The 14,234-nt window shown below is 40.0% G+C and overlaps 2 protein-coding genes across 2 annotated transcripts in view; both read left to right on the forward strand.

Moving 5' to 3' along the window:
- Positions 1–14,234, forward strand: part of LOC115626767 — a 138,486-nt gene that overhangs the window by 120,853 nt on the left and 3,399 nt on the right. The gene's annotated exons all lie outside the window — the stretch shown is intronic.
- Positions 10,196–12,226, forward strand: LOC115626766 (tetratricopeptide repeat protein 30 homolog). Its single transcript, XM_030522223.1, has 2 exons — positions 10,196–11,433; positions 11,500–12,226. The coding sequence occupies exons 1-2, from the start codon at positions 10,199–10,201 to the stop codon at positions 12,224–12,226; spliced, it is 1,962 nt and encodes a 653-aa protein (XP_030378083.1). The 5' UTR covers positions 10,196–10,198.

The following is a 14,234-nucleotide window of genomic DNA, read 5'->3' on the forward strand; positions in this document are numbered from 1 at the left end:
GTCAATTTCGCTTTTGATTTTTATGCGCTACTTCAGTGAAATGGCGGAGCTTTACCCACCTACCTACTCTCTCACTTGCCGCACTCTTTGCACTTTACTGTCAAATATGTTGGCATATGGAAAATAGACGACAAGCGAAAACAAACACCCCCATTGTGCTCTGTATCGCTGTTGCTTTTGTTGCAATAAAAATCCATCATAAAAGGTCCATAAAGAAAATGTAGTCTCCACCTTCTCGTACGCCATGTGTGCCCAAGAATTTTGCGCGCCGTTAATTTTTGTTTTTCTATTTCTTCCTTTTGATTTTGATGAGCTTTGTATACTCGGACAGGTTGCCTGCAACTGTTTGGACAGTGGCAACGTTTCTTCCCTAAGCGTCTGTGGCACGTCCTTAAGTGTCCTTGATGTCTTGTTTGACTGGCCTATCCAACCAAACTGCGCCCACACACAAACACACATAATGCCCGTCGCTATTTGCGGCCTTCGCTCCGTCCTGCTTTTAACTGCACACACGCACATAAAAAAACACTCCAGCACAAACACCGACGCAACACAATATGATTGTCAGTTTTCGATTGAAAAAACAGCAGTCAGGCCCTTTTATGTATGCCACAATAAGCGCACATCAATCACGTGCCGCCTCTGCAAGCTAAAAAGGCATTGCCCAGCAAACCATTTCTATCGCAAAACAGCATTTCATCTAAGTTTTGTTTTTTATATTCCCAGCTGAAATCAATTTTTCTTACATTCTTGGGTAATTCAATTTTCCAATCGTTTCAAAATATGAATAATAATAACAAAACGTTGCGAGAATACAATGCAAGCATGAATGAATTGCTGGATTCGTGCTGGGCCAAACTTTTAAAATCCCTCTCTCCATTTCAAGACAATATGTAGTTTAATTGTAAACATGTATTTTTAATAATTAAATAAACAACACGTGACAAACATCGTTCTTGTGTCTATCCTTTTGTGTGCAATGCACAGTTGAGCCAAAGCAGCATCAACAACAACAGCAACACCTACTGGCCGGACACAGATAGAGATTACATTTATGGCTTCCTATAGAGTTAACTTGTCTCGATCAAACTTGGCATAAAGACAAATAAGCACAAGCAACTTGTAAAGCCGAACTTGGTAATGAAAAATAAATAATATTGGCGAAGTGAGGGTTCCCTTCTTTGGAGAAATTTCTTTGAAAATGATTTTTGTACGAGCAATGATGGCCATTTAAGCAAGTTTTTCTATTTCCAAAGGTAATTAAGTGATTAGTTTTACAAAAATTGATAAAAATCTTTCCATTGCAACAAAAACTAACAAATAAAAGTTATACAGCTTCTCTCAAATTCATTATTTATTGCTATCTTTATACTTGGACTCAAAAGGTACACTATGTTAGTTCGAAAGTTATGGACGACACAAAGTATATATATATTTTAGATCAGTAATATAAGATGAGCTCATATCGAAGAAATGTGTTCAATTAGCTATCTATAGCTTTTAATATCAACGCTGTTATGTGTTAGGAATAGCAAACAAATTTTTGGAAAAATATGCTCGGATCTGATGGAAAAAATCACCCACGATGATCTCATATATGATAAGGGCGGTATTTTTCTGGCACGGCGTGTCTTCAATATTGAAGATAAATACACGAAAGGATCAATATACACTATGCAGACAATATGTTGCCTGTTATATGAACGACAATGATCCAAAGCAGAGTATATGTTTAGTAAAGAGTTGCTTGAAACAAAATTATTTGAATGTTTTGAAGTGGCCATCGATATCACAGGATCTGAAACCTATTTGGCGATGTTAAGCAGCAACATTTTTAGTATGCTCTGCCAAGGGAAAGATGCACGAACGGGTGGAAAGCCTCACAAGAAGCTGTGAGGCTCTTATTAAAAATGTTGATTAATAAACTAAATATTATGATTTTCGTAAGTAATGAGTCAAGAACACTCAGAAACGGACGGTCGACTTATATCAGAGACTTTATTAGAAATAAAAGAAAAGAATTTAAAAAAATATACATAAGCTTAATACTTTTTTGTTTGTTGTACTATTTCTTGAATTAGTTGCATGCCTCGCTGATATTTGCTTAAAAAATTATTTCTAATGCAATGAACATAGGCCGTTCAAAATTGTCCAAATATTGCGTAAAAATGAAGTACGAATTATTTTGATTATATTTATTCCTAACTGAACTGTAAAAGTGTCACAAAATGATTTTTAGCGATACACCGCCTGGTGAATGCTTACTGGGTGTTATCTGTAGGTACGAGTACTCGTATGTGTGAGTGTGTGAATACATATGTGTGTGTGACAGTCATGTACTCACTGGCCAAGAATTTGTTGTAGCCTCCTTGTTATTGCTGTCTGCCATTCGTTGTTCTTATTATGTTTAAGTGTTTCTTCTTGGCCACCACGTTTCTCGCGTCGCTGCCATTGCCGTTGCCGTTACCATTGCTGGGCTTGGAACAGGACTCGGGACCCGGGACTCGAGACTCGTCAAAAAGCCGTTTATTATGATACGCCTCATATTTGTTGTTATCAATTCGCCAGCTCAGGCGCTCGTTGCTCATTGCGAGCACACGAAATTAAATTAAATCCGCAATTTATTATTTTATGCTTTTCCATTTTATTTTATTTCGCTGCCTTTCATTTTATATTTTATTTGTCCGTTGCGATTATTTTTCTTTCTTTTTTGCTGGCTTTGTGTCTGTGGTGCTGAGCGCAAAAATCAACCGAAAATATTCGCGCTTAAGTGAAATGTTTCAAAAATAGATTTCAGCTTTCAATTTATTTGCTTTTCTCCTTTCACATTGTTCGAGTCTATGGCATGGAATGTGGATGTTCGTTGCACACACCAGTATACATATGTGAGCCACAGTTTCTGCTAGTTTAATTAACCGAATTGCAATTGGCTTTTGTTGTGGTCCAAACAGACGCAGACAGTAGTGCTGAAATGTGCTTAGTGGCTCGAAACTTAAGCACTTCTGGGAAAGCCTATTATATACATGAAAGCATGTCTCGACCACAACACTTTTGGCCTGTTCTTGAGAAACTTGATGGAAATGGTCTCTTCGCATTGTCAAGCCGTACAGCTGCTATGGAACTGCTATAAGTTCTGTACAAAATGCACTTTAAATCTGTGTTTTAGTAACTTAGTTTAAATATTTCTTGGATGGGACTGAATAAAAAGTTTTCTTCTTGTTATCCAGATCGATTAAAAAAATTCTTGATTACATTTCGAGTACCCCTCTCTGAATGATATATTTATCTGACGACTTGGAAATTCATCAAATACATTTTCAATAGATGTCTCAAAACGAATGTGATGGATCCACAATTTCTTGGGACTCAGATACAACACTTAACTTCTAATAGTATGACAATAAGAGGGCGACTTTCATAAAATGATGATGTTTAAGCATTAGATGTTTAATAATAAATGCTTGCATTCAAATCACCTGGCATTGATGACCATAAAGTACAAATTTCTCAAATGACCTAAAAAAACAATTTCACCCACCTTCGCCACGTTTCGATTAGCACTCTAAGCATTGAATTGTTAAGTTGCCAAACTTTTATTACTTTCTGATTAAGGCGACAATCACAGCAACGACAACAGTGCCCAACAATAATAATAACAGCAACAACAACAGCCACTGAAGTGTCGCACAAATTATGAATTATGCACTCGAAAAATAACGATAACAAAGCAAGAAAAACTTGCCGCCAAAATAAATAAATAAATAAATTAGCTTAGCCGAAGCAAGAGAAAAGTAAATAAATAAATAAGCTAAGAAGAACAAAGGAGCAGTGGAAAACGAAAAACCAAAGTGGAGAACAAAACAAAAAATATAATAATTCGCCACAATTTAATTTACATAATGACAGTGTCAAGCGACGGCTGAGCCAAGCACGTACGTCGACCAAGGGGGAGGGGGCTATACTGTGGACTGGATAGAGGGTGGAGGATGCAGGGGATATCTGAAGCTAGGCGGTCGAGTGTAGGGTGTTTGAGGTAACGGCTAAAGGAATTAAAAAGCGCACAAAACGAGGGGAGAGCAGTCAACAACGTCATCACCAACGCCATCATTTTCCGCAGCAGCAACTGAATAGCCAACCACTACCACATTCCCCATCCCCATCCCCCCCATCCCCTTCCCCAGCTCTCCCTCCGAAATACACACGCACACCACATACTTGGCCAAAGCAATGCTCGGCCAGGATGCCTGTGCACGAGGCTTGACTCCAGCCGCGCGAGAAATTCACACTTTTTAATACGATAAATTTACAAGGCAACTGGGAAATCTGCAGTCGACAGTCGTAAAGTAGGCAAAGCTCGCTGCATGGGTGCTCGAGCTTACAAGTCGGCTGGCAATAGCGTAGCAATAGCAATAGCAATAGCATAACCAGAGGTAGGGGCTAAGGCGGAGACGCCGGCAAAGGCAGCAGCCAGCGGTAAAAGGCAACAATAAAACGTTTTAAGCAAAAATCCCCATGAGTATTAGCCTGGACCGCATAAATTTGCAGCACAACAAGGAGCAGGCAGTCATTCTGGCAGACATACAGACAGACAGACAGGTAGGCAGGCAGGCAGACAGGCAGGCAAGCAGTTCTGGAAGGCAGAAGGCAGCTATGCAGACGAACAACTGATTGTTTGCCTTAAATTATGCTACGAAAAGCGGCTACATGCTGTCTGTTCTGGAAATTGAAGACAATGGTCTGCGAATTGACAGATTTTATGATTTTGTTAGCAGACACACATAAGCACACTCCCACACACACTCCCACACACACACACAAGCACACACGTACTTACGTAGACGCAAAGGGAGTGGGTGAGTGAGTAAGTGGTTGCATGAAAGAAATGGAAAACGCCCCACCACCCACCACTTCGTCGCTCCTCCCCTAACACTCGCTAACGTTGTAGAGCAGAATAGCAACTCATTTGCATAGCAGCAGGTAAAAACAGCTGCCTTGCTGGCTTGGAGCTTGAATCTTGAAACTGGAAGCTGGAATCTCCAACCTTCAGCTTCCGCTCATCACTCGTTTTATCGCGCACATTTTGTTACTGTGTTCCGCGTCTTTGTCTCTCCCTTCGTCCACCGCCCGCCCCTTTTGCATGCGTTGACAGTAAAATAAAAACCATAAAAATGCGTAAAAGCTGCTACTTTATTTTCATTATGCAATACAACCAAACGCCGTCATCGCCGTCGTTCTCGAGTCGCTATCTAGTTGATCTATGCAGTGTGTGTGTGTGAATTTTTTTTTTTTTTGATGCTTTGCATACTTTAGGAGCACTCGAAGTCTTCACTTTTTGAAGCTTTCTCAAATTGAATTATGCACTTAGCGCCGGTCAGTTATGAACGAGAGAGTCAACGTGAGCGAGAGAGGGGAAAGAGTAGAATCTGCAGCTTACAGAAAATTATAGAAGACTCAGCAAAACTGCAGCTAGGAACTAACTACAGCCTTCATAAATATAAGTATTTCTAATCGAAAAATGCTTTTAATTAATCATCCATATTGAAAGCAAAGCTCCGATTGTAAATTTGTTGAAAACCTACTGTACTTAAAAATACATGTAGCTTAAAAATACATGGGATGGTTGTTGTCAGCATTTCTTCACTGCTCAAGCGGTTTCAAATATCCACCTGCGGCCTGCGCTAATAATACTTATAAACACAATCAGAATATGTAACAAAATGCTTCATTTAGTTTTATATGCTTCCGAGCTATGTGCTTTAATATTTAATGCGTACTTGCATAATTATATGCATGCGCTCCCATATTAGAGAAATAACGTAAGATTATGAAGTTATTTGTAAGATAGATATAAGATAGATATAACAATTTACTTTAATTATTTTTCTATTATTTTCAACTTTGAATAGTTTTATAAAAATATTTAAAATATTTTCTAATATAATATAAAATATTTTATAACACTGTTTTCATATACAAGTATATAGTAATTCTCTTTTCATCAAAATTCATGGCAATATATTTTATTTCTGAAATGATTCTTAATAAAAATAACAATTTCTTGGATTGAAATGGTCCTAAATATATCTTTTCAAGTTTATGACTTACTTCATTTTATAAAAAAACCTTAGTTCCTATTTCTAATTTAAAACCATTTATAGTTTTATCGTATTCTTATTTTCTTTTTACTTTCCAGTATAGTTTTATCTCTTTTATACGCTGTTTCTAGTTTAAATTTAGATTCCTTAGCATATTCTTCTACGTTGTAGGGAGGTTCTCCTCTATCTCTGTTATTACAAGAGAGAACGCTACAGTCGAGCAAGCCCGACAGTGTAATACCCTGTACCCAGGTAAACTTCCGTCACTGAGTTATATGCGCCCAAAGCAGCAGCAAAAAGATGAAGAAGAAGAGCGAACTTGTTGCTGCAGTTTGTGGGGGTTGTACTGGCGAGAATTTGTTTCGCTAATAACTTTTCTTAGAATTGACAGAATAAAATTTTAAGCAACAGTAGATAATTATTTATAAATTATGTGTGCAAAGTTTGGTTTAGGTAGCAATTGAAATGTGGACGCTATTGACGAAATTCTGTAGCGGGGGAAGGGGGGGAAAATTAAAAAAAAATAAATAAACTCGTCCTTACTCGGATCTAGGAGAATCTGGATGCCAACTTTGGTTATTCTAGCTTTTATAGTTTCTGAGATCCTCGCGTTCATCCAGACGGACAGACGGACGGACAGACGGACGGACATGTCTAGATCGATTTCTCTCGTCATGCTGATCAAGAATATATATACTTTATGGGGTCAGAGATGCTTCCTTCTGTATGTTACATACTTTGCACAAACCTAATATACCCTTTTTACCCTACGGGTACAGGGTATAAAAATGTTTACCTAAGTTAGGGCTTTTGCTAAAAACTGGTTCGTATGGACAGTAATTTTGTGCCATAGAAGGTGTTGAATTATACCAATAGACGAAATATTGAAGCCATACGTCCCAATCAGTTGTATCTACCGATATATAAGAATGTATATATTCGTTGAATGTTCTGTTGTTTCGCTTAACAGTTCCTAGTGTCTGATGATGGTGTACATATTTTTACAAGTCATTGATGATGGAATTCTTATATTCAGTTCCCATGTTCGTTATAAACGTCTTCATAGGCCCGTATTTTAGAATAAAAGATTCGAATATAGCTTCAGCAACTACAAGTATATTAGCACCTTTGTCAGCTCTAGGTAAGGCTAAAGACATCTTTATTATATTTGATATGAAAGTTTAAGAGGTTGGACGGGACGAATCTATTAAAATTATTTATTAAAAGTTTAGTTTAGTTAGTTTTCATTATTTTTTATTTTTAGTTTTTTTTTTTTCAAAATTAACAAAAATGCTTAACATAAAGGCGATGAGGCACTCACATTAATATAGCTATTGATTGATAGCTCTTTTTTTTATCAGTGCAGTATATTTAAAACATTTCAGGACAACAGCTTATTGAAGTAAATCGTTCAGAAAAATATTTGAAGCTTTTTTAATAATACATACATATGTACATTATTAAGGTATATAATTATATATGCTATAAAAAAATTTCATTTGAGAGTAATACATGTTTCCTTAACAATATTTGCTGACATCCGATGCGCCTTAGCTTTCAGCGACCAACAAAGAAATTTAATTAAAAAATAAATGGCAGCAAATATGCTGGACAGGCTTTAACAAATAAACACACTCTTTTCCGTCACACACACACATACATAGCCGCCTCATAGTATGCAGCAAGATTTGCACGCCGCTCAATCATCATTAAAACGAAAGCGAAGTGAAAGCGACATTGAGAATGGGAAAACGAGAACTAAAACGAAGCAGCGTCTGCATCCAGACATCCAGTCTCTTAACATTTCCCTTTCAGCCGATTTATTCAAGCGCCACAAAGTGCTTCCTTTTTGCCCGGACTTGGGCCTCAGCCATGGTCTTAAAACCGGCGACGTGAGACGTCAACGACTTGCCAGTTCCCAGTTCTTGCTTGTGCCTCTATGTGCGTGTATGTGTGTGTGTGTTTTGTGTTGGTGTACTATATGTGTGCGACTTGGAGCTGGGCCAGTCGCCTGTTGCTCTGACTAAATCCGAATTGCAATGATGCTGTCGCTATCCGTTGTCTCTGTCCGTCCTTGCCCCTTGCTGGTCAACGCTTTGCTTTGCCATTTCCGTTGAGCGCCCTGCGAATCTTCTGAGCAACCAAGCAGCGGAATAAATCACAGCAACAGGGACTCTAAATGTAGATGTGGATGCGAATACGAATGGGAATGGCAATGGCAATGGGAATGATGACGTGGGATGTGGACGTGAGCCAACTGCGCAGCTCAACTTTGTTAAGCAATTACTGTTTGATGCTGTTTGCAGCCATCATGCTCTTGCCTGCATTTCATATCAATGAGTTGGAATACACATTTGAATACATATGTATATTCGAGAACTATCCGACCGCTTAGTGTAACGATCCCGCTCTTCAGGTACTTGCTCCAAAAAAAATTTCCACGACTTTGCACATGTAGTATAAAATAGAAATCGCTGAGGGGAAATAAAATTATATATTTTTAATAATATACTATATGATGTGTGTTTTAAATCTTTCTGTTATTATTTTACATTACTTTTTGATTTGTGGCTACTTATAATTGTTTAAGCATTCATTTGCAATTCTTTTAAAATATATACATATGATGCATGTGTTTTAAATCTTTCTGTTATTAGCTTACTTTTTGATTCGTGGCTACTTTTAAGTGTTTTTTCTGCTAAACACATTCATTTGGTATTCTTTAAAAATGGTGTCTTTTGTGTCGGTAAAAATGACCATCACAAAAGTATGCTTAGATTAGATCGACAGCCCTCGTGTGTGCAAGTGTTCAGATGACATACCGAGTATAGTACACGTATGCGTATGCGTACGGGTATCTGAGCACCTACTCGGATTGTTTGAGATTTGATTCCCCTGCTGTCTGCCGTTGACAGCTCAAAACATGGCGCGTTACATGCTCTTTGAAGTGGCAAAATATTTGACATGAAAATTACTTTTTGCAATTTTAATACGAAGACCAAAGGCAAATAACAAACCAAAATCAACAGACATTTCAAATTTTAACTGACTCGTAAGTACCAAAGGAATACAACGTGTTTAATCTGTTCAATAAAAATGCTGGAGAGAAACAATTTTAAGACACCCCACACAGTTTACAGGCAAATAAATCACACATTCGCATTCATGTAACGAAACTTGTTCAAAATAATGTCTGTGAGGTCCAAAACTGTTTCCATTGTCAATCTTCAATTTGCCAACAGTATTTGATTATTTTATCTGTTTAAATTAATTAATAAAAACATAGTTGCTTTCATTTTATTAACACACGTTTGGCACCTCCAGCTAGCTTAAATTATTCCCAATATTATGATAGAACTGGAGCTGGGACTCATACTGGGTAGCATAAATAGCGCTTTTAAGCTTCCAGCATGCCATTTAGACATCTGAGGGACGTATGAATTATAATAATTGGAAGAGAAGGAAGCGTCTGTGAACGTTATTGACTATTTTAAATAAATAGTTAGAGAATAATAATATTAATAAAAACAGACAAATTTCTTAAGCCGACCTAATATTATTAATTTTTAGTTGATACTTATTATTTTATGTAGACCCCTTTTAAATGATTAACATTTGAATAAAATTATATTAATTTAGTTTTAGTACAGATAACTTGCGAATATTTGTTTCTGTGTATAAAATATAGCCCAACAAATAATATTTATATTTTAAGTTTTTGGGAGTACATAAAAAATTAATCCATATAAATATTTACCAACTTATACCAGTTGCGATTAAATAAAATTAAATAATAAAACATAATCCATATACTAACTATAAAGCTTACGGAAATGATCAAAGCAATTACTGCATAGAAATGATGCTTGTTCGTGAACTGTGACAGTCGTGAGTCGTGATTACCATGACGTCATATAAGCACACTCGTGCGCTACTAGGTTCGTGATTCACGTAAACAAAACGAAAACCAAAACATATTTGCCACGCAGCCATCCATAGCCATAGCGTAGACACCGTTGCCATGGCAGCGCGAAGGACACAACAAAACAGAGGACAGCCAATTTGGACAATAAATTTTCATTCTTGACTGATATTCGTCGAATATGCTACATCAAGGCATAATATTGCGCGAGGGACATGTCACCCGCACCATCTACAACCTCATCAAGGACAAGCGCTTCGAGGATGTCATCGAGTGCATTGTGAACTTTGGCGAAGCGGCGAACACCCGGGCCGGGCTCTCGACGCTGGGGTACTGCTACTACCATGCTCAGAAGTACGAGGAGGCGGCCAGCTGCTATGAGCAGCTTTGCCAACTGGTGCCCAAGGAGTCAAGGTATAAGTTCTACTACGCCCAGTCGCTGTACCAAGCGGGCATATTTGCAGACGCGTTGCGCATCCTCAAGCAAATCAACGAGCATGACGAACTCAAGGAGCAGTGCCTGCAGCTGCAGAGTGCCATTCTCTATTCCAGCGAGGACTATGCGGGCGCTCAGAGCATTCTAAATCAGCGTGCGGGCGGCAATGCTGACACCCTCAATGACGAGGGCTGCCTGCTGTACCAAGCGGATCAATTCGATGGAGCTGTCCAGCGTTTCCAGACTTCGCTGCAGGTGGGCGGCTTCAATGCGTTGGTGGCCTACAACTTGGCTCTGACGCACTTTCGTAAGAAGGAGCGCTCCCAGGCCATTGACTACACATCGGAAATTGTGGAACGTGGCATTCGCAACCACCCCGAGCTGGGCATTGGCGCCCAAATCGACACGGATGGAAGTGCACGCAGTGTGGGCAATCCCATCACCATGGCCGTTTCGGGCATTACGCAGGCGCTGAATCTGAAGGCGGCCATTGAGTATCAGGATGGTAATATGGAGTCGGCACGGGATGCGCTGCTGGACCTGCCGCCGCGTGCCGAAAGCGAACTAGATCCTGTGACACTGCACAACATGGCATTGACAGATACGCAGGGGCCTGTGGCAGGACTGCGTAAGCTCGCCTTTCTCCTGCAGCTCGGTCCACCAGCCTGCCCAAAGGAGACATTCGCAAATATTCTCCTCATCTGCTGTAAACACGAGATGTACGAAACGGCTGCCGATATACTGGCCGAGCACACGGATCTCACTTACAAGTACTTGTCGCAATATTTATACGAACTGCTGGATGCCCTGATCACGGCACAGACCAGCGCAGAGCTGGCTGAGAAAAAGCTGGGCACGCTGGCCTCCAGTCTCGCCGGCAAGCTCCGCAGCCTGGCGGCAAAGGTGCAAGAGGTGCGTGCCACAACCGATCAACAAGCCTTGCGAGACGCACTCAAGGACTACGAGCACGCGCTGGAACTGTAAGTGTTGCCCAAGCGGACGAACTTTTGAAAAACAAATTGCACATGAATATATCTCTGTTGCAGTTACCTGCCGGTGGTTATGGCACGCGCATGGATCTCTTGGCGGGATGATGACTTTCTCGGTGCGGAACGGGAGTTTCGTTCTAGTGCCGAGTTCTGTTCTGAGAATCCCATTTGGCGTTTGAATGCCGGGCACGTGCTCTTCATGCAGGGCGACAAATACAAGGAGGCGGCTGCATTCTATGAGCCAATAGTGCGTCAGCATACGGACGACGTCATGTCCGTTTCCGCCGCCGTTTTGGCCAACCTGTGTGTCTCCTACATCATGACCTTTCAGAACGAGGAGGCTGAGGAATTGATGCGCAAGGTGGAGAAGGCTGAAGAGCTGAAGGGAAACTTGGGCAAGCAATACCATCACCTATGTATTGTCAATCTGGTTGTGGGCACCCTCTACTGCGCCAAGTCCAACTATGAGTTTGGACTCTCTCGTATCGCACACGCCCTCGAAGGCGGCTCCGGGGCTCGTCTTTATGCCGACACTTGGTTGCACGTTAAGCGCTGTGTGCTTGGCCTGCTGACAGGCATGGCCAAGCAGAACATCATTTTGCCGTTTCAGGCAGTGCAGGAGGTGCTCAGCTTTCTCAAATCCTGCGAGGCCTACGGCCTGTTCACACCCGCAAACATTTACTCAGCCACGGAACAAGCGCCCGCTGAGCCGCTCACCATCGGACTAGAGGCGCGTAAATTGCGCCTTCTTCTAATCAAGCTTAGCGAATATGAAAACTTTTAACAAGCCCGTGCTTAGCCAATTCTATATTGACATACTTGTAGTTGATGTACATATAGATGGACTCTTTCTAATCGACCTGTTCCTCATCAACTATTTGTAATCGCTTAAATAATGAACAATGCACTGTATAAACAACACTTGTATATTTAAGAAACATAACTAATAAATGTGAAATCGTCAATGAAGTAAGGACTAATGTCACAATAAGGACTGCACTCAAATAATCAAAACACGACAAATTAAAGGAAATACTATATAACTAATAATTAAATATAACAATTTTAGATACGTACATGTACATTTTTAAAACTTTTGGATTCAAACTTCGTTTAAATTATGTTTACGCTTTTTTGCATTACTTTTCAAAATTACAAATCTTCAATTTTTAGACGGGCTATTTTTAATTTTTAATTTGGTTTCCAGAGTATTTTTAGCGCTGTAAGACAAAATGAATTACATTACCGAATACAAGTATATACTGACTTTTAGTTTTAGTTTAGGTTTAGTAAGAAACAAAAAGATGTTTCACTGTTACTGTTTATAGGATTTATAAGCCCTCCGAGCCTATTCAAATATAAGCAAACTGATCATTTTTGATTTTTCAAAATGCCAAAGACTGCAATGGCTGTCTCGGGCTGAAGATCCTGATCAGGTTTTGTCAATTTCAAATAAAGTCAACTATAAACGATTGTTCTATCAGAATGTTTGAAGGAAAAATGCATTCGTTAATCAGTTCTACCGTGAACTCCTATATATTAACTAATGACGGCTCATCACCAAACACAAAACTGTCCTCCAATAAAATGGCTCAAAGCAAAACTGTCCTGTCACTGAAACACCCACACTTACGCTCTTTACTAGCCATTAAAGGTTGTCCAAGCTATTATTAAGTACTAAACGGTTCGCACTGCGTGATCTTGGAACCTCTACTGCGGATGGAGGTGGTGGTGAGGGTGGGGGTGGGGGTGGTGCTGGCGGCAGCTTGTGGTGGTGCTCTCTTCAAACACCCCATAACAATTGCTTTTTATGGTCGCATCTTTTCTGTTTCATGCCAAAGCTAAAGCCGCCACTCGGCCGCAATAATAGCCGCCATTTTGTGTGGCCGGCGACAGCATCGTTAGCGAAAGTCCCTGGCCTCCACCTCCCCCCTGTCCTGACCAGTACCTACTACATTTCTCTAAAATTGTTTGGCTTCCTCCTTCTACCTCTCCGCCCATCCCCATCCCATCCCGCTCTCCAATTCTGTTGCTCCTACTCCAACGTCTGGTATTTGGCTGTTCGCCGCTTGTCTTTAATTATGTTTTGCTCTTGAAGTTTTCATGCATTGCCTTGTTTATTTTTATTATTATATTTATTTTTATTGCTTGGTGTGCGTCGCCCATCCATGTCCACCACGACGAGATTCACGTCGCCGCTTTTCCATTTTACTCTCTTTATTTACATTAATTTTTTCAATTTACCTTTATTACTGGCGCGACTGCGTCCACAACCTCGAATGCCTCAAACCTGTCTAAATGTTTTTTTTGTTTTTTTTTTGTGCCTGCACTGCCCCGGCAACTTAATTAAGTGTGCGCCCCTAACCTTTGACCGTTTTTAATTATTTTTTATTAATGGCGCTTGGAGGGTTGTTGTGTTTCTGTTTGTGGTCTGCTGCCGGTTTTGATTTCCGTTTTGTCAATTGAATGAAAATTCTGTTGAATTGCAGCTAATTTTGGCAGCATTTCGTCTCACATTTTTATTGGTAATTGAATGGATGGTCTACTTGTAAGTAGCCAAGTAACCGATAACTAATGCACCAAGAAGGGGGCGACCTTTTTCGATTTCTGCCACGGCATGGACCATGTTGGGTGACAGGCGCTTTTGAATTTCCGACGCAATATCCGCTGACAACACCTTGACAGCTGTCAAACAAACATCACCCACACACGCACCCAAACACATGACACGACTTTTGGCAGCCGGCTGTGTTTATTTTCTCCAATTTGTTTTCTTTCTCTTTTTTGAACTG

The sequence above is a fragment of the Scaptodrosophila lebanonensis genome, unplaced genomic scaffold (genome assembly GCF_003285725.1).
Source record: "Scaptodrosophila lebanonensis strain 11010-0011.00,11010-0021.00 unplaced genomic scaffold, SlebRS2 tig00000089-arrow-pilon, whole genome shotgun sequence".
NCBI lineage: Eukaryota > Metazoa > Arthropoda > Insecta > Diptera > Drosophilidae > Scaptodrosophila > Scaptodrosophila lebanonensis.

Coding starts and splice junctions, on each gene's coding strand:
- LOC115626766 (XM_030522223.1), top strand. CDS start 10,199: ATGCTACATCAAGGCATAATATTGCGCGAGGGACATGTCACCCGCACC. Junction 11,434..11,499: donor TACGAGCACGCGCTGGAACT/GTAAGTGTTGCC, acceptor TCTCTGTTGCAG/TTACCTGCCGGTGGTTATGG.